Source organism: Nanorana parkeri, unplaced genomic scaffold, assembly GCF_000935625.1.
Source record: "Nanorana parkeri isolate BGI_ZX_2015 unplaced genomic scaffold, ASM93562v1 scaffold525, whole genome shotgun sequence".
Lineage (NCBI taxonomy): Eukaryota > Metazoa > Chordata > Amphibia > Anura > Dicroglossidae > Nanorana > Nanorana parkeri.
Genome location: NW_017306793.1, coordinates 397,469 through 416,911, shown reverse-complemented (window position 1 = coordinate 416,911; position 19,443 = coordinate 397,469). Strand labels below are relative to the sequence as shown.

At 42.7% G+C, this 19,443-nt stretch overlaps 1 protein-coding gene across 1 annotated transcript in view; it reads right to left on the bottom strand.

Annotated features, from left to right (window-relative positions):
- Window positions 1-18,987, bottom strand: part of TAF15 (TATA-box binding protein associated factor 15) — a 32,614-nt gene extending 13,627 nt beyond the window's left edge. The window contains exons 1-8 of the mRNA XM_018561450.1: window positions 18,898-18,987; window positions 14,079-14,121; window positions 12,868-12,919; window positions 11,634-11,727; window positions 10,768-10,870; window positions 9,103-9,308; window positions 5,893-6,025; window positions 958-992 (exon numbers count right to left, since the gene is read on the bottom strand). Of these exons, the coding sequence (XP_018416952.1) occupies window positions 958-992; window positions 5,893-6,025; window positions 9,103-9,308; window positions 10,768-10,870; window positions 11,634-11,727; window positions 12,868-12,919; window positions 14,079-14,121; window positions 18,898-18,907 (676 nt within the window). The 5' untranslated portion in view covers window positions 18,908-18,987. The remainder of the gene's footprint in view (window positions 1-957; window positions 993-5,892; window positions 6,026-9,102; window positions 9,309-10,767; window positions 10,871-11,633; window positions 11,728-12,867; window positions 12,920-14,078; window positions 14,122-18,897) is intronic.
- Window positions 18,988-19,443: the final 456 nt, after the last annotated feature.

Sequence of the window (19,443 nt, the reverse complement as noted above, 5' to 3'; positions counted from 1 at the left end):
GATACATTTCCTATACTTGACAATCTGGCTGTTCAATAAAAATAAAAATTATCCTTTCCACACAAAGTGAAACTGCTTTGACCAGGCAAAGCAATATTTAGCCCTCCCCAGAAGCGTATAACAGCCTCCTTTACAACTGGGAATATAAATCATAAGTCACAAGTCGCCTGTTACAGAGGGCTATGACTTCCAATTATAACACTAGGCTATGAAGTGAGTCACATGCCACTTCATACCTGAAAGTGTAGGGAAGATCCTTTGCTCTACGCCACTGTGTTCAGTGCTGGGAGCAAAGAAAAAATGCTAGTGAGGGAAACTGGGTTAAAGAAAGCCCGTTTTGTTTCGGAATGGACAAAGCTCAGGTGTAGACATGACAGTTAACAGACCCATACTGAAAGAAAAAGCAACCCAAAAACCTCATATGGGGTTACGTAGACAAAATTAAATATGTATTAACGTAGAAGCAGTCCAAATTGACAAACATTTTAACCCCTATACTGCTTACCTAGTAGTAGAAACAGTCCTTGCATGCGCTTTCAAGGTACCAGATGTGTGCAGGCACCGATTGGCCCTGACTGCAAGCAGGTTTTGCAAACCCCACAATTTTCATCTACACACAAGCAATACTGTTTCCACTGCTAGTCTAGACCTCACTAGAAGTGTGAAAGCACAGGGTTCAGCATTAATGTGTTTAAAAGGGCCATGTAGAATACGTATATGGAGCGAAACAAACCTATAAAGATCTTCAGCCGTTTTGACAGAATACATTTTTGTTCCATTGTTTGCAAGTTTGTATGATTCTTACCCTCAAAGCAGTTAAACATTGACAATGGCACCATCAGACGTATATCTTTGCAAGAGTGTAGTAGAACATGTTACTGGCCTGTAATAAGCTGAGGACTCCTGTTCAATGCAACAGGATTTCCATGGAAACGGTCTACGTTCAAAGGCACTTACCACCATAATTTTTGAAGCCACCTCGGTCACCACCGCTGTGGAGGAAAAAGCGGAGACATGATTTTTTGCCCCCCTTCACCACTTAGGGCAACTGAATGCAGAAAAACCCAATTAAGTGTTAAGACTAGTGCAGCTCCCATTTGACATTCATTGGATAAGAACATTTCTTAAGATAAACACCCCCACCCCCCTGTAAAGCTAGCATACAGGTTTCTACTGCATCAATGGAACTATATGTAATTATTTTTATACTAATATAGAGATATATATATATCTATATATATATATATATATATATATCTTATACAAAGCCCAAAATTATTATGAGTTCCAATTCAGCTGAAATATTTATACTAGAACTTTATTCACACACCAGCTTATATCCTGAAGATTCCAGTGAAGAGCTTGCCATGCATTGCTTTGTGTATCAGTCCTCTCCTGCAAGGTTAGGATGTAGGTGTCACTAGTAAAGCTTACCTTAATATTGGATTCTAATTAGGAACACCCTGCAGAAGTCTGACATGATCACTTGGCTTTCCAATAGTCATAGGACTTTGGCAGAACTGGGAATTCTGGAGGAAAGATCTTGCCACTAGACTATCCAAGAGATAAGTCAGCATGTGATTCAGATTTTTTGCAAATCTGAAAAAAAAAAAAAACCCACTACCTGTAAAAGAAAAAGGTTAATTCTTGCCCCTCCCACACTACTCATGTCTGCTGTCTTGACAAGATACACTAGGTGAAAAATCTTCAGCATCTAACACTTCTAGGAGTATCGGGTGCCTTGTCTTTTCCCTAACCAGCCCCTAGATATCTACAGGATAAAGTCACTGGAAAAAACCTCAGATCTCATTAGTACTTTCACAATTAGCTCTGATAGTAAAACACCCCTGTTGTGCTGGCCGAGTAACACCATACATAGCGCATTGTAGATACTAGCACAATGTGAGGTGTAGATGCGGAGGTGTCTTGTGCAGGAAGCCTCCAAAAAAACATTACAGCTCAGTAGTGGCGATTGCAAATTCATGGATGGTAAACACAATCCAGAATGGTGTCTACGCTGGAAAGTGTATACCATCCACGATCAGCACTACTGATCTCCAGGGCTTGCTGCAGAAGCCGCAGCATCTACACCTTACATGTTTAAGTGCAAGTTTCCAGTGCGCTATATGGTGTAACCCAGCCAAAACACCAGGTGAGCATTATCATATAGGAGCACACTGAGCTGGTGGAAGTTTGTGGCGATACATTTAGATGCATTTACTTCAAAATGTCTCCCAACAGATATTATATTGCCTTCATCACCTAATGTTTCATCTACAACACTGCTTGTGAACACCTGATCTGCCACTCTGGAAACTTGCATGTGTGCTGCAGGGCCAATCTTGGTTAAACTGACTGTAGTGATAGAGGCCAGTGGATACGAATTCCAGCACGCAGCAGCTGACAGCATGAAGAAAGTGGAAGGGGTAAGTATTAAACCTAATCTTTGGAGAAAAAAATGTTTTTTTCCCCCCTTAAAGTATTTTTAAAGACCCCGAAAACCGTGGGAATTAGTAATAAACACTGTTGCGTCAGCTCTTAGAAAGCACATTGTTTTTGCATGGATGACTGGTGTCTTTAAACTCCCTTCAGCTTCAGTCTGAATTGTTGAAAACATTAACTGGAATGTGGTGTGTAGTTCTAAACAAAATTTTAGCAAGATTTAGCAAACTGCAAGGAAACCTAGATTGAACAACATGTCAACATAATTGCTGACCTCTACTGAAAGTTCAGCTTTCCTGGTTGCCATGTTAATTATATTCTACATCATCAATTCAGACCAGGGACATTTAGATTAGGGATTCTTCGATCCCTTAGCCCATTAATCTCAGAATTTTTTTTTTTCATATTGCTTGTAGCTTGCTAAAGGTCTGGTTTAAATCTACTACACCAAGCACTTTCATTAGGATCCATAATCAATACTCCTTAAGTGGCACTAAACAGTACATTAAGGGCCGGTTCACACCACAAAGTGTTCCAAAGCATTCAGCCTCTGGAACGCAACCCAGCCGGCTCCCTGCATTCAAGGACAGGAAGGGGAGTGGCGGCGCATTGAAGTCAATGGCACCACAGCCACACACCCCACCCGAACATGTGGCACATTAGTGCCTGCATTCCGGTCCACTGCGATCTGCAAAAATGCTGCATGCACTCTTTGTGCAGATTGCACTGGACTAGAAAACAGGCAATAATGTGCCACGCATTTCGGGTGTGGCTGCGGTGCCATTTACTTCAATGCACCACCACGCCCCACTCCAACGCAGGGAGCCATCCGGGGTGCGTTCCAGAGGCAGAACGTTCTGGAATGCACTCTATGGTGTTAACCAACCCTAACGGATTCCGGAGAGCTGGTCAAAACTTGCTGAATCAGATACACCACACGCAAGCCAAGATCAAAACACTCCCCATGTGAATACCACCTACCTCAGTTCTCCAAACCTAAAGAGCCACCACCCGTGCATGCAACATTACTCACCATCATTAAAGCTCATTACCAATAAATTATGGTATACAGAGCCAGAATACACTAAAGGTCATGCTGCATCAACCATTTCTTGACATTGTTACTGTGGTTAAAAAAAAAAAAAAAATCCTAAAAAGGCCTGTATCAACAGGCCTTTATTAGCTTTTAATGGGAATTTGTACAAAATCCGCTTGAAGGTGGTCAAAAAACAAAACAAAAACCACAGGTTGGAAGGTGGTCAACTGCATCTGTCAAATTCTGAATTTGTGTCTCAAGCTGACGCCGCCAACACAGGCCCTTATAAAACAGATTTACAGGAATGTAAAATTGCAAGAAAAAAAATTATATATATTTTTCACTTAAAAACTAGGAAAAACGGAGGAATCGTCCACGGTGACCAGTCAGGTTTCATTTTACCTCTGGCAAACATGGAACAAGGAATTTGTTTGATAGGCGAAGCTTCTGCTTTTGGTCAAGTTATTATAAACATTACTGCTAGCCGAGTGGTAATGACCTAATATTTCAATATATCCTGTCCAATGGATGAAGTGCAAAGTGAGTAGACACAGACTCAAACTTATTTTTTTTATAGAAGAGAGCACCCTTATTTTACATGATCCAAACATGTTACTCTGAGTCTCTACTGCTTGTAGATGGACCTGGGAATGCTCATTGTCAATGCAGCTAATTCAGCACATGTGGGAGACCAATGAAGGAGCACAGCCCATACATCCAGCATGGACATCTTACCACTGAAGCTGCAGGGCAAATGTAGAAAGCCAGTGTGCAATACAACAGCACCTGTCCACAACTGAAATATATACGGTAAGGGCTCACACTTTGATTGTCACTTATAAGCAATTTAATTTTTCCAAACCCAGGTTTAACATCAGATTTGCAGGTGCCTTTAGAGATGGTGCCCGCGGTTTCCAGAAAATCAGACGCTGCAAGTGGTATATCTCTATTGGTAGAAGCAGCAGCTAAAGTGAACTAAGGCAGGGAATGTCAACGTGAAAAATTCATACCTTTTCCCTGCTGTATCACATTGGCATATCAAAACCTTATCCACATAGACATATTAAGAGCAACCCCCAAAGCAAATTTAATGCAGTCTAAAGGTGAGCCCATGACACCAATATGTGCAGAAAATCTTACATGGTGGAGAAAGATACAAAAAGGTGGTCCCCGGCAGTACATGATCACATGCATTTTGGGAGAATCAATTTCTCCCCCAATTATATCAGACCTCAGTTTGCCCGCATTTTAATTATAAAAAAATGGTATCCATGGAACTGTGCATTATTTACTTCATGTCTGCCTTAATGCTGAAGAGCATGGACTTAGACATTGCTAATAGGAAAAAAACATTTAACCTTCTCCATTGAACACTGACTAGATCAGTGAATGGGTCTCGTGAGTGGACAGGATTCAGCCCAGTTTAGAAGAAATATTGGATAGGATTTGTGGATATTGGTTGTGTTTGAGGCATGTTAATCCTTTAGTTCAACATTTGGGCTTATAGCAGCCCCTAAAATAGTTTGGATGCCTTCCCATCTTTTAGTTCTACTTCTATATTACTAGTACTTACTATATATTGTTCCTTAAAGGTCAGCGGTAAAGCATTATTGTGAAGAACATCTAACAGATTATATTGCTACATAATCTACGTTTATGAAAGCAAATCCTTCATAAACTGTAGCTATGTAACTGCATAAAGAAAACCTGAATGCTCTTGCTGGGGGAGCTACAAGAGAAATTAAGCTCTTAAACCATCACAGACCTCAAAAAAAAAAAAAAATACCCCCCCAACCACACTGCAATTAACTTTTCTATTAAAATCTGAAGCTGGAAAAGGGACTACAGCTGTTTTCATGCCAAATGTGGAAAAGGAAATGCAGTAAAAAGGGTATCCACTGAAAATACAGAGGACAGCATAAATAGTTATAAGGTAAAATCCAACGTACTGGCAAAGATTTAACTACATTTGGTTTTTTTTCATAGTACCAAATATATAAGCTACCTACCATCCAGTTTTTTTTTTAAAGGGGGTGGGGATTTGTTTGTGTTTATTTATTTTTATTTTTTTAAATAGGCTGCTTTAACTTTGAAAAACTAGCTATTCACTGATCCATGAAACCAACTACAGGAGCCAGCATCACCAACACAACTCAAACACTTTACTGGAAAATATATACTGGGCATGTCTTTAGGTGCTGCAACATTGGTTTTGCACAAGACACAAAAATACTGTGCCCAAACCAATTTCTATTATATCAAGGTTCACAAAATCAAAGATTTAAGTAGGTACAACTCCCAAGTATTTGCTAGTGAAGCAATACATTAATCATGCTTTAGAGAAGTTACCTCTGGTGAAATCATTAAACCATAATTTCATGCATAGTAAACTAGAGGTTAATATAACTACTTGCCTCATGCCACCGCGACGATCTTCATAACCACTTTGACGATCATCATGGCCACCACGGCCTCGGCCACCCCCAAAATTCTGGGATCCACCATAGCCTCCATTATCACCATACCTGCCTGTGTCTTTTCGCTCATCTGTACAGATAGAGATGAGAATGCTATAAGAAAAAAAAGCCAAATAAGCCAGCCAAGTACTTTATAAGAAATACATTCTGATGTATTCCTACTAGGGATGCACCGATACTAGTATCCGTGCCGATGCCAAGTATTTGGCCGATTACTCTTACTCGCCCAAATTCTCCCATGCCTAGTCCGATACCCAAGCTTCCGGTATTAGGAAGCAAAGCAATGAGTCATTACATGCCGCACGGCTTTCTGAATGGCCAGGAAGCTGGCTCCATGCTCCCTTGGTCTCTACCCTGCTGGTCCCGGCTGCATGCAGTGGTCTGCAGCGAGGATTGAAATTGACAGACCGCTGCAGACAGCACCAGCACGGAGGAAAATGGAGGAGCAGAGCGGGCAAATAAACCGATGAGAATCATAGCCAACGATTCTTATTATCGATTTAATCAATCAGTTGTTACAGCCCTACTGTAAACAAGTGCCAAGATCCGTGCACACCAAAGGAACCAGAGGATCTGACTGAGCATCCACAGAAACCTCACAAATAGACAAAGCCCCATAAAGGTAAAGAACATTCCTTCACCAGCGGAGGAAACTTGTCACTGGACAAGTGGCCGAGCCCAGCAGCCCCATGTCAGGAGACACTGAAAACACCTAGATGGGCACAGCTGACCCCCATTGCAGACTGTACTATGCATGAACAACCCTTTCAAAATGGAGGTAAACACCAACACAGCAACAGATGGCCCTGGGACCCCAGAGACCCCCAAAGCAGACCCTGAAAACAGAGGAAGAAGGAATGTGTACAATTGCAATGTATGCAGGTCATGCTGGGACATGTAGCCCTGCAGTGTAAAATACATAGTAAATACAGGGCATGCTGGGACTTTAATACCCTAATGTATAATAATCAGTACATAAAAGGGCATGCTAAGACTTAGTCCTCTAGTGTATAAAATGCAACATGCACAGGTAATGCTGGGACTTGTAGCCCTCCAGTGTACAATACACAGTACACATATGCCACGCTGGGACTTGTAGCCCTCTAGTGCACAATACACATTAAAACAGGGCATGCTGATACTTTCAGCCCTTTAGTGTATAATATGCAGTAATTACACTGCATGCTGGGACTTTAGTTCTCAAGTATATAATGCACAGGACCTGCTGGGACTTGTAGCCCACTAGTGTATAATATACAGTACAGCTTATGCTGCGACTTTCAGTACTCGTGTATAATACGCAGTAATTACAGTGCATGCTGGGACTTGTAGCCCACTAGTATAGAATATACAGAACATACAGGTCATGCTGCAACTTGTCATCCTCGAGTGCATATTATGCAGTACGTAAAGAGGCACGTTGGAACCTGTAGTCCTCCAGCACAGAATAAGCAGTGTACACAGAACACATTGAGACCTGTAGTCCACTGAAGCTCCAAGCATAATGTATGCAAGAAATCCCAAAAAGTGGGAGGAGCAGACAATGCAATGTGAGGTTTCATCCGATCCCACCACCACATGCAGGTCCTTACCAGGAGACAAGCCTGGGAAGCATTGCTGTTAATCTTCCATGGCTGAGCACACACGCACTAGGCTGCACAGAGAGCCGTGCTCGGCAACACCCCTCCACAGTAACTGTGGGTCTGCAAACAGCTCAGCCAGCACTGCTAGAAGCCGGCCAGAGAAAGGAGGAGAAGCCCAGCTAGTACAGCAAAACCTCAGAAACAGATAGCTGCAGTAAAGGCAGAAAGGAACCTTGGGGAAGTGACTTATTGAGCCAGCTTACAGGGCACTAGATGAGGAGAGGCACCCGTGTCTGCTCCCTATAACAACCTAGCAGGGAAGAGAGCGCTACTTACCACTCCAGGTAGAGGACAGGGTATTTTCTCTCACATCAGATAGAGATGGACACCAGCACTCGATGGCAAGTACGCCTATTTATTCACGTACATGTTTCAAAGCAAGAACACTAGGTGCAACAATTCGGGTCTCACAGGATCCCCTTCATCAGGCAAATAACTGGTTTGCCTGATGAAGGGGATCCTGTGAGACACCGAAACGTTGCACCTAGTGTTCTTGCTTTGCAACATGTACGGGATTAAATTGGTGTACTCGCCTTCCAGTGCCGGTGTCCATCTCTATCTATATAATTTTGGCAGTAGCCAGCCGCTGCACCCATTTCTTCATTGATGGAACAGTGGGTATATGGACTTTCTCTCACATCAGATCGCCTCCCACTGAAGTGGGGGTGCACACTGACAAAGCAGCCCAGTTGGTCATATGCGCCCCCCATGAAGAACACCCAAACCCGCACGCAGCTAAGGATCTGCATGCGCTTGTAGGCCGAGCTGGGGAGACTACAAGGATCTATATTAGCCAGTCTGTCACCCAGCTCAGCTGTTGAGTGAAAAAATAGAATAAAAGAATCAAGATCCCCAGCTGGGAGCTAGGTTGTTACTCTTAACACTAGGCAAGAAAAAACTGGGCTACCTCTAAGATGTAGGGTTTGAGCCACCAGAAGGGGCTGCCCACAGGGCTGTACTTTTGTCGTTTTTGTCTGCCTAGTGTCCTACTCCTGCAAGTGGCAAAAAAAACTTGCATAAAATGAAGATTTGGCTGTGTGCTTCAATAAACATGAGAAATACCATTTTTGTTTTAGCAAACTCTGTAGAAATTAATGTGTTGCCTGCAGAAATTGCAATGTGCCATAACTGAGGCAACTGCCAACAAAAGGTTAATTCATAAGAATTAAAGTGACACTAAACTCAGAAGTTAAAACCTTAAAAATGCATTGAAGTACCCTAACTATTAACAAAAATGTATCTTATTTGTGTATCACTGAGTTTAGTGTCACTTGAATGTTCAGCTCTATATCATAGGATACGGACAAGGTTGCATGACTGCTCATCATAAAGAAAATTGCAGCATCCAAATTTCTGACTGAGCTAATTGGTGCATTATGTCTGACACAATTACAAGGATCTTTGGGATATTTTTTCTGACAGGTTTGCAGGAAACTGTAGCAAACAAATTCATAACCCTAGTTTTGTCATATCAAGATAAAGCAGGTACAGGTTTGTACATCACCTTGCGAGGAAGCGCCATAGCCCTCACTCGGCGAAGAAAACGACTGCTGCTGTCCATAGCCCGAATGTTCATAGGAACCTTGAGGTTGTTGCTGCCCATAAGCGGGTTGTGGCTTTTGTCCATAATCTTGCTGGTCATAGGAGTCCTGATGCGTCTGCCTAGTGTTACCTGGCTGGTTGTCACCATATGGTCCTCTGTTACTGTACCTAGAATTTGTGAAATTAAATCTGAACTCAAGACCATATGTAAAAAAAAATACCCCTGCAGGAGCGCACTACTACACTGCAAGAATGAACGGCTAAAGTCACAAGGTAAGGGAATAAGTTGTAATACCAATGCTTATTCCTTGCTCCAGCAGGCTTCCAGCACTCAGCTCTGACATTCTGGGTTACAGGACTCACCGTCCTCACATACAACACAGAGCTGCTGGTACTGCATTGTGCAAGATGACATCAGAATGTGACCGATATCTAGAGCGTCAAAGAAGAGCCTTTGGGTGACCAGTCGCACATTGTGGTGGAAGTCTGCAGGAGCAAGGATTAGCCCTGGGTTCCTTTTTTCATGTGGGACACCAGGCTAGACCCAACTGCTTTTCTGAAAAGAATTAATATAAAATATACACAAACATTAAGCTTAAAAAAAAACTAGGGGGAGGGGGGAAAGTGCCCAGTCTCAATGACTGGGTCATTGCAGGGTTCAATGTTGAAACCACTGGCTGTATTCTTCACTTCTAAAGAGCTCCAGCAGCTTTAGACTACTAGAATAGACATATATTGGTGTGCTTTTACAGGTATAGCCAGTTTTAAAAGGTGACAGATCACAGTGTTGCTTTAAAGTTAAGCCGCTTGCAGATGTGGCCACTGTAAGTCATTAACCGGAATAGGTAGGGAGGCTGAATATGAATGGGGACACTGGGCATTCCTGTCACGGGAATCGGTAGGTTTTTGCCGCAGAAATGCCAGACCGCCCAGTCTGCCAGTTTGAACAGAGCCTTACACTAAAAAAAATTCTGCGCCACAGTTATTTTCAGCAGAGTGCAATACAATGCAACTACAATGACATGGTTAAAATAGGGATCCTTGTGTCCAAGGTTTGTGAAATGAGCTCTTTATTAATGGAAACTGCATTTAACATTTTCCATGTGTTTACCCAACATTAAAACATATGAAATAAAGCTTCAACTTGGTAGCAGATTTGGATACCTATATCATTTTTAGGTATCAGGGGAGGGTTAAGCCCTGGGACTCAACCTCTTACACATTTTCAGAGCTGTAAGCCCTGCTCTGGAAACTAACAGTAACAGGTTGTGGCAGTTAGGATAATATAAAAAGCCAGCTTTTTAGATCTTAACTCACAAAAGGGAAACGTGATAAAAGCAAGCTGTAGACCAACTTAAACCTATGAAGACTGGGTTATTACAGGGCAAGTGCCACCAGAAGGGTCAGAGCGTTTTATCATAGGAAAAGCTCCACATTCAAACAAACTAAATGATACTGAAAGCTGCAACAGGTACAAGTATCTGTACGTAGTACCTGTGAGCAATTTTAAGTTTTCTATTGATTAACCTTTAAAAAGTCAAAGTATTGGAATATTAAAAAAAAACAAAAAAAAACTAAACCACACACACCACAGATAAAACAATGTAAAAACAAAAACACAACTCACCCGCCTCTGCTGGTAGATTCTGAACTCGGCTGGGCATAGCCTGCAAATGACTGTTGGCTTTCATAGGGTGCTTGGCTCTGTCCTTGTGAAGGCTGTCCATAACCTAAGAAGGATCCAATATCAACTTTTAAGTTTAGAAAAGAAAATAATGCTATGTGGGTTGCCATGCATTGCTGACCACTTCCTGAGAATGATGGTTTCAGGCCAGTAACTGACACCAAAGACAACCATGTCAACTAGCATTCTCAGGGCATAGAGATCAGCAATAATATCCTCAATCTCTGTGGGCATAAAAATAAAATAGATAAAGAGGTGTGGAGTGGGAAAGCAAAGCCATTTTGCCCAGAAACATAATGGTACGGTACAAGCTTCAGCCCTACAGAATACATATTTAGAGGTCTTAGGAGAACAAGCTGAACTGCCCCCTCCTGTCAGCCACACTTTCCTACTCTTTAATAAGGATGCCCATCAAAGCAGCAAGTAAATACCAAGGCATTAGAGCAGTGGTAGGCAACCGCAGCACTCCACCTGTGCTAAACTACAAATCCCATCATGCCTGTGCCTCTGGGAGTCTATCCTGTAGCTGTCAGAGGGCAGTGCCCCATGGGACTTATTCCAGAAGAGCTGGAGTGCCGAGGTTGCTTACCCCTGTATTAGAGGCAGGAGACCTTGCAAGCAATTGCATAGTAGAGGGCCCTTGGGAGACAGGGCACCCTGCATGCGGTAGAAGACATCTAAAAAGGTATGTGTAGACACCGATGCCCCAAAGTCCTGTGCCTGTTACTAAAACAATGTTACTACTGGGCTTAGTCTAAGAATTATAACAAGCATGATTTCAAGCCGTATATTATGCCACAGATACATACCACCTGCCTGACTTTGTCCATAACTGGAACTGTAGCCTCCATAGTTTTGTCCATAAGCAGATGGCTCTGCTGTCTGCCCATAGCCAGAAAAGTCCTGGAGGAACAAAACAAAAAGTTATAAGATTATAGAAGGTGTCCGTCCAGCCAAAGTGGATATCAACTCTTGCCAAATTGCTAGTGAGCTGAAGTCACCAGCTGGGTCTTTTACCTGACACATGGGTCGAGAGATCTTAACTATCCTGCTGGGGTTATAGAAGGAGGCTTTACAATTCTCTGCTGGGTTTTATTGATTTTACACTACACCATACAGCCAGGAGACATGGGCACAGTTGAGAGAACAGGGAATGCTAGCATCTACCAAATGCTAAATATATTTAAAGCACTAAATCAAACTCAAAAAAAAAAAAAAATCAACTTATGTACTTGTTTTGGCTATATACATTTCAGAAACATAGATGCAATTTAAAGAAGGTACTTTGTAAAACATATCGAACGACTTTTGCCTGATTAAATAGAATAGTGCATGAAAGGCAAAAAACTTCATTTTTGGAGACAGTGGGGAAGGGTAAAGCTAGCCATACAACTATAGATTATCTGCAGATTTTCTATGAATCTCCCACTGGGCCATGATTCAGTATCTTGCTAGTCGGCCCCGCTGACCCTCAAAATACCTGAACATTGCCCGCATCCAATCAGATTGTTCAGGTATTTTGAAAGCCAGCAGGGCCGACTAGCAAGATACTGAAGCTTGGCCCAGTGGGAGATACTTCCAGCCACACAGTTTAGCGTAGATGGAGGAATCTGTTGCACTTTTTCCATCTGATCATAAAAAAGCTATAGGTGTATGGCCAGCTTTACACAAGTTCTTAATTGCTGGCTATACCCATAGACAGAACCCCTCTGTGTGACCATAGTCACCAGGACAAATAAAGCGAGGGGAAATTCAGAATTTTGAAGTGGTCAGAAGAGAAAAAGGGGAGGGAAAATCTAATAGGGACACTTGTTCCTTTGAATTTTAAGATGGGAATTCCCCTTACGGTGTAAATTTCCCCCATGGCCAGAAGAGAAGGGAATTTTCCCCAGAGCAAAAAAATATAACTTCAATTGGCACTTCATAACCTTTACTGACTACCCAAAATTAAAAAAAATTGGCTTTACAAACTTTAAATGTACCCAAGTGGACAGTCAACGACAGTTAACTCTTTAGACTAAGGTTGAAGACAATATCACCTACCTGTGCAGGCTGTCCAGCAGTTTGTCCACCTTGAGTTCCATAACCAGCATAACTACAAAATAAAAATTAAATTATGATCATCACTGCTGTAATAGGAAACTTGAGCAAGGAGAAATACTATGGTTGTCCAAAAACCTTGCTAGCTCTCTGGCTGTCATGCGGATTCTGTGGTTACTTTTTCAACCACTGACCTTTTACAAGTACTTAGCAAATTAAACCAGGGTTCCCGATTTGTATACTTGTTTAAATAGTATTACCATTTTCAGGGAACATTATAGTCTCTCTTATCTGCAAAAGGTTCCTTAAAATGTCACACTATAAACATAACACACTCAATTACATTAGGAAGGAAAAAACAGAGTTCGGTAACATATTTCCCATGAATCTTCCAGAACAGCACAGCGGGTCTTCATGTAAGTTACAGGTGCCTCTAAGTATATGCCCCCCATGTTTTCAGTCTCCCCTCTTCTCCCGGGTGAAGAGCTCTATTGCACATACGCCCGCCCCATCATGCTGCTGGGCCGCTCAAGAAACTTCCGCTCTTCGGATGGGAACGAGCGGCAGAGAGAGAAGTATAACCCTTTTTGGCATTTTTTTTTTGCATATATCTACCACTAGCAAGCAGTAGATAAGCAAAAAAGTTTATTATACTTTAATGCAATAAAGACCTGCTGCAGCCACTTACTACCAATGATACTTCAGAGACGGGGATAGATGACGCTGCCACAACACTGGTCCTGATAACTCAGCATAGTCTTTTATAGACATCAGGGTTCTATTAGACCCTTAACGTCTTTCCAACCTACTGTGCCAATAGAAATTCATGAAAAGGTCACCTATGACATGTTTAAAAAAAAAAGGGAAATCTTGGAATAGGCACACCACCACTGTACACGTCAGCATACAGGTGACAGAGGCCAGTGACTGGTGTTCAGCACAGATTGCTAGTGTTGACAGACCCTTGCAGTTATACCCCCTGAAAGAGTAAGATTACCCCGCCCCAATCCTAGGACTGTCCAATATGCCCAGACTGTACACTTTCCTTTAGGAGCAGCAGACAATCATACTGTGAAACGGTTTTAACAGATATCTACACTAAGCACACACAAAGCAATCTCCAGTCACTGGGGTTCATTTTTCTTCACTCCCATAACATGTGTCCAGTGCTTACATACATAACCAGTGAGTGGGTCAAGAAGCTAAAGGCTTACCCTTGCTGAGGTGGTCCTCCATAGCTTCCATAACTGCCAGGATCTAAGAGGAAAAATTTTTTTTATAGAATACATATATATTTAGGAACTTCGGATCCTGCTTATTAGTTGCAAGTTTAGGAACAGTGAGCCCCAGGGTACCAATAACTGCACTGAAATAGAGGATGAATATTTGAGGCAATAAATATACTCCATCACCGTTTAGCTTGTACAATATTCATGTCTGACCAATACAGGATCCCCCATAGAAACAATGGTTACATTTGCTAATTTGCTTCAGCAGTCTGTTACATTATATCTCCTAGGCTTCATCAAGTGTCAATAATGCAGTCTTTTCCTACTTCACACTGCTTTTTTTAAATCATCTTATTTTTACTACTGCCCATAAATATTTGAAGGACATTCAACCAGAAGAGAACAGCCTAGGAACATTCGATTGTCCCATTCTCACAACAGCAGGTTAACTCGCACAGAACACACATGCAGTGACGCTGGACAAATAGCCATGCAATTCTTTAATTTAAAAAAAACAAACACCTTAGTGGATACAAGCATAAGTGAAATGTAGTAATTTGCTACATTACCCAATTAAAAAATACATATGGCGAAACTATGCCACTGCATACCTTTTACATGACATTAACCCCTTCGTGACGGGAGATGTACAGTGTACGTCCCGTCACAAAGTGGCTATATGACTGGCCACGTACACTGTACGTGCCGAGTTATATCAGCTTCTGTAATGCTGGTAACTGCTGATTCTCAGAAGTTACCAGTCATTAATGAATGCTTCAGTATTGAGGCATTCATTAATGAAATAGTTAAGCTTTTGTAAAAGCTTCTTTCTTTCATTAATGAAAGAATGAAGCCTTTACATTCAGATACGGGTTTGCTAAATAGCGATCCCGATACGGGTTTGCTAAATAGCGATCCCGTATCTGACAGCTGAAGATAGCAGAGAGGTAGCAGTGACTCACCTCTCTGCTATTTGTTTTGACAGCTGTATAGCCTGGCCTGATGTTTATGATACATTTCAAGCACTAGATACAAATGTATCTGAGTGAAATGTATCAGTTTTGATCGTCTAGGAACGATCAAAGACCTTGAGATCTGATTCTGACACGCTGTCAGGATCAGTCTCTAAGTTATTAATAGCTGTTCCTAAGTTTGGAGCAGCCAAATAACTAAAAAAAGTTTATCAAGCAGTCAAAGTGACTGCTTGATATAAACTGACAAAAAAAAAAGTGTTTTCTTTTTTTACACTTATTTTTTTTACAAAGTGTAAAAAAAAAAAAAAAAGTGTACAAAAAATTAGGAAATTAAAACTTGTATATAAATATATTTTTATACTATAATTATTAAAAAAATTATAAAAATAATAATCAAAACTTGCTGCTGTGGAAGAATCACACAGCAAAAATGTAAGTGTGTCATTTAGGAACATAAACCAAAAACTAGCTCAGTCATGAAGGGGTTAAAGGAGAACTATAGGGTTAGGGCTTTTCCCCATAGTTCTCCTAAGGCTGGGTTCACACCTAGGCGCATCGAATATGCGCGTTTGTACCGCAATTCGGGGTAAAAACCCTGCGACAAACGCGTGTTTCCGAAGGCTACCTGGCTTTATCCCAATGGATATGCGCTGCAAATACGCCCCAAAGAAGTTCCTGTACTTCTTTGGGCGTAGAGCGTTTTGTAGCGCGTTCCTACGTTCTGCCAAATGGTCAAACACCGAAATCCCATTATTTCCTATGGGTATGGTTCACACCTGGGCGTATTACAGGCTGTGTGAACGCGCTACAAAATGCCCTACGCCCAAAGTACAGGAGCTTCTTTGGGGCGTATTTGCAGCACGTATCCATTGGGATACAGCCAGGTAGCCCTCGGAAACGCGCATTTTTTTACCGCGAATCACTGTAAAAAACACATCACGAAACGCGCGACAAACACGCATATTCGATACGCCTAGGTGTGAACCCAGCCTTAAGGTAACGGGAGGACACAAACTAGTGTACTCCCGTCACAAAGCTCAGTATGCCGCGAGTTACAGCTCACGGTATACTAAGAAGCCTCCGACTTTACTGTCTGGATCCACCCAGCTGCGAGAGTGACAGCTGGCTCTGCCGATCTAGAGGCAGAGGCAGCTGTACCCGCCCCCACCCATTCCGCCAGTTGGTGCTGGAAGAGCGGAGCGGGGAGAATTCCTGCAGGGAGCCGTGACTGACAGTCACAGCTCTCTGCGGGGATAGATCGAGAAGTGAGCAAGCGAGGGTATGTGTTCGCTCACTTACCTATCTATTGAGCCAACCTGTGACAGTTTCATTGTTACGCGTCGGCTAGAACTATCAGGATGAGTGACTTTCACTCCTCATAGTTCTCCTTTAACAGAGTTCCCACCACAACTCCAGAGCGTCTATGCAAATGCTGACTTTCTGATAAAGCCTAAAAAACAACACCCTCCTACCAGAGAATGCTTGGATCTGGAAATTGACCCACAGATTTCAAGTACTCCACTGTGAAATAGAGAAGTTGGTGTTAAGGCCCTTACCACACCGCATAGCCTGAACTACAGACTCGCTTTTGTAAATGCACAGAAAAATCCAATTTACTCTTGCAACTAGTCACTCACTTCTGCACATGCATGGAAAAAAAATCCCACTAATTTCTGGGAAGAGGCCATTGATTGTAATGACACATCATGTAAGGCTCTTACATAGTAACGAATGGCATTTTCAAACATGGATCTTAGAGGAGAATATAACATGGCAGGTGAATATAAGACCTAAGTGGCCTATACACCTTGCGATTATCGATCGGAAATCAAACGCGTTTTTGAACGATAATCAGCCTGTTGATGGGAAGCAAACAATCACAGTTACTGTTCAACTGGGTGAATTTCGTCGATCGAGGAGGTTGGAAAACTTTCAAATGCTACGGGGAAAAAACCCAACATGACCACTGCACATGTGCAAACGCAAATCCGTTGTCGATCGACGAAATTCAGTCAGTTAGTATCGCTAACGAACCATAATTTAAAATGCACATTGGTCGGTGTATAATGGAGTATTCAAGTAGAAATCAAACGACCGCTCGATGAGGGCACTAAAGAAATCGAACGATATTCGCAAGGTGTATGGCCATCTTTAGAACTATTGGGAGTGTAAAATATACTTTTCCCAATAGATTGAGACGGCATGCGAGACCGCAGCTGTCACACTCCGTTCTATCAAAGTTTGTGACTAGGATGGAATGTGAGACCAGTGACGTGGCCACACATTTTAACGTAATCCGGTCCAGTTTTAGCGGTGGAATTTGCGACCGGAATTCTCAGCTGTTCCAGGGCAGACCGGCATCGCAACTCGTATGTGCAGGAGAACCAATCTGCCCTGGAACAGCTGATCGGTCCTGAAATGTCACTTCTATCTGACTTTGTGGAATGTGAGATTGCATAAACAAAGTCATATTTCAAGACAAATACGCTGTTCCAGGGCAGATCGGTTCTCCTGCACATACGATCTGCAATGCCGAAACATACATTTGGCGGGATTACGTTAAAATGTGTTACCAGTCACACATTCCACCGCTGTAAAACTGCGCAGGATTACGTTAGAATGTGTTACCACGTGACCGGTCACACGTTCCAACGTAGTCATAAACTTTGATAGAACACCGGCTCTATAGCTGGAGAACGGAGCAATCACTAACTGCTAATTGCCCAGCTCATGGTCTTCTCCCTGCAGGGTGTGGTGACTGCCAGTCATGGCTCCGCACTCCCCTCTCTGTTCCTCCAGCACTCATTGGGGGGCGAACATTGGAAAGGGTGGGCAGCGCTACCTCTAGAGAGGCAATCAGGGTGGATCCCGACAACATTGGCTCTGCGCGGTCAACATATGAAAGGCAGTAGCCCACTATATGCTGAGTTTGTCACAGGAGTAAATTAGTAAATGTACTCCTGTGACCCAAATGAAAACTAAAGGCTAGAGGTTTGGCTATAGCTCTCTTTTGGGGGGCGAGGCTAAGTTAACATACTCACATGCCCAGTAAATCCAGCACTGTGCTGTAACCTGCCACTCCACCCAACAGATGCTCAGTCTGAGGCCAACATCTTCCTCTGCTATCAGGAGCCAGTTATCTTTTCAGGGTTCTTACATCTACCCCCAATAACATCTGCCCCCAGTGACGTTCACAAAAATACAATTTTGTCATACATGCAATGTATACAGTGTAAAGACTAAATCACAAGGCCTTTACCTACATAAGCATTTGAACTTTACAGCTGTTCACAAGTTTGAATACTTGTGAGGTGCAAAATGGCTCCAACCTACTAGGTTTGTATTAAAGTGTCCCCATTGGGCAGTTTCTCTTTACTTCCTCTGTGGTTACCGGGACAGGAAGCAAGAAATACCCAATAGACCCAATACAAATTCTCACCATTTCATACACTAACGAATCCCTAAAAAAAAAAAAAAAGGGCTGGAGCTGAAGTTTAATATCAAAAATAGGGGCGTGTGGCTTTCTTCTATTCTACACAGCACAGGGTAGACACCCTCACACACGTGAAGGGGGCACATCACCCGTCTGCCTCCACAAGCACACGGCCACGTACACGCGTCTAACACCACACAGGAGCGGGACCACAACTATACACCGCCCACGTGCGGTGCAGCCATATATACATAGGACGTCTTCCCGCTCCGTGGCTTCCGACTATCCTGCTGCGTCACCCACAGCCTTCCTGCAGGATAGCAGGCTGTGTTGGGACCCCCCCAACCTGGAATCCGACATACATGCAAACATACCGGCCGCGTTACAACCCCCCTACCTGACGACATGATGGCGGCAACCAAAAGGACTCTCAGTAGCCGAGAAGAAAAACAGCAACGCGCGCAGGAAGAAGGCGTCACGTCCCAGAACTCGCGAGAACGAATGTACGTGCTCACGCAACGTCACAAGTGATGTCAGAGCGCGGGAATGTTTGTGTCACGTGCTTTCATTTGTTTAGCGCCAGGGATGTGGAACTAGGCCCTTGTTGGTACAGCGGGAGGGGGTAAAGCATACCCAGTGGAATGACTGGAAAACCTGGCCTGGACGATTATAGTGGTGATAATACACTGACTTTCACCATTAATGGACCATGAACATGTGTACAGTAACCACCTGAAGTTCTGGGGGTGTTAAACCCCCTTCCTGGCCAGGCCATTTTTCAGTATTGAGCGCTCAGGTACTTTGACATTTATTCAGTCATGCAACTCTGTACTGAAATACATTTTATATCATTTTTTGGGGGACACGTAGAGCTTTCTTTTGGCCATAATTAATCACCACTGGAGGGTTTATTTTTTATTATATAATTAAAAAGTACCAAAAA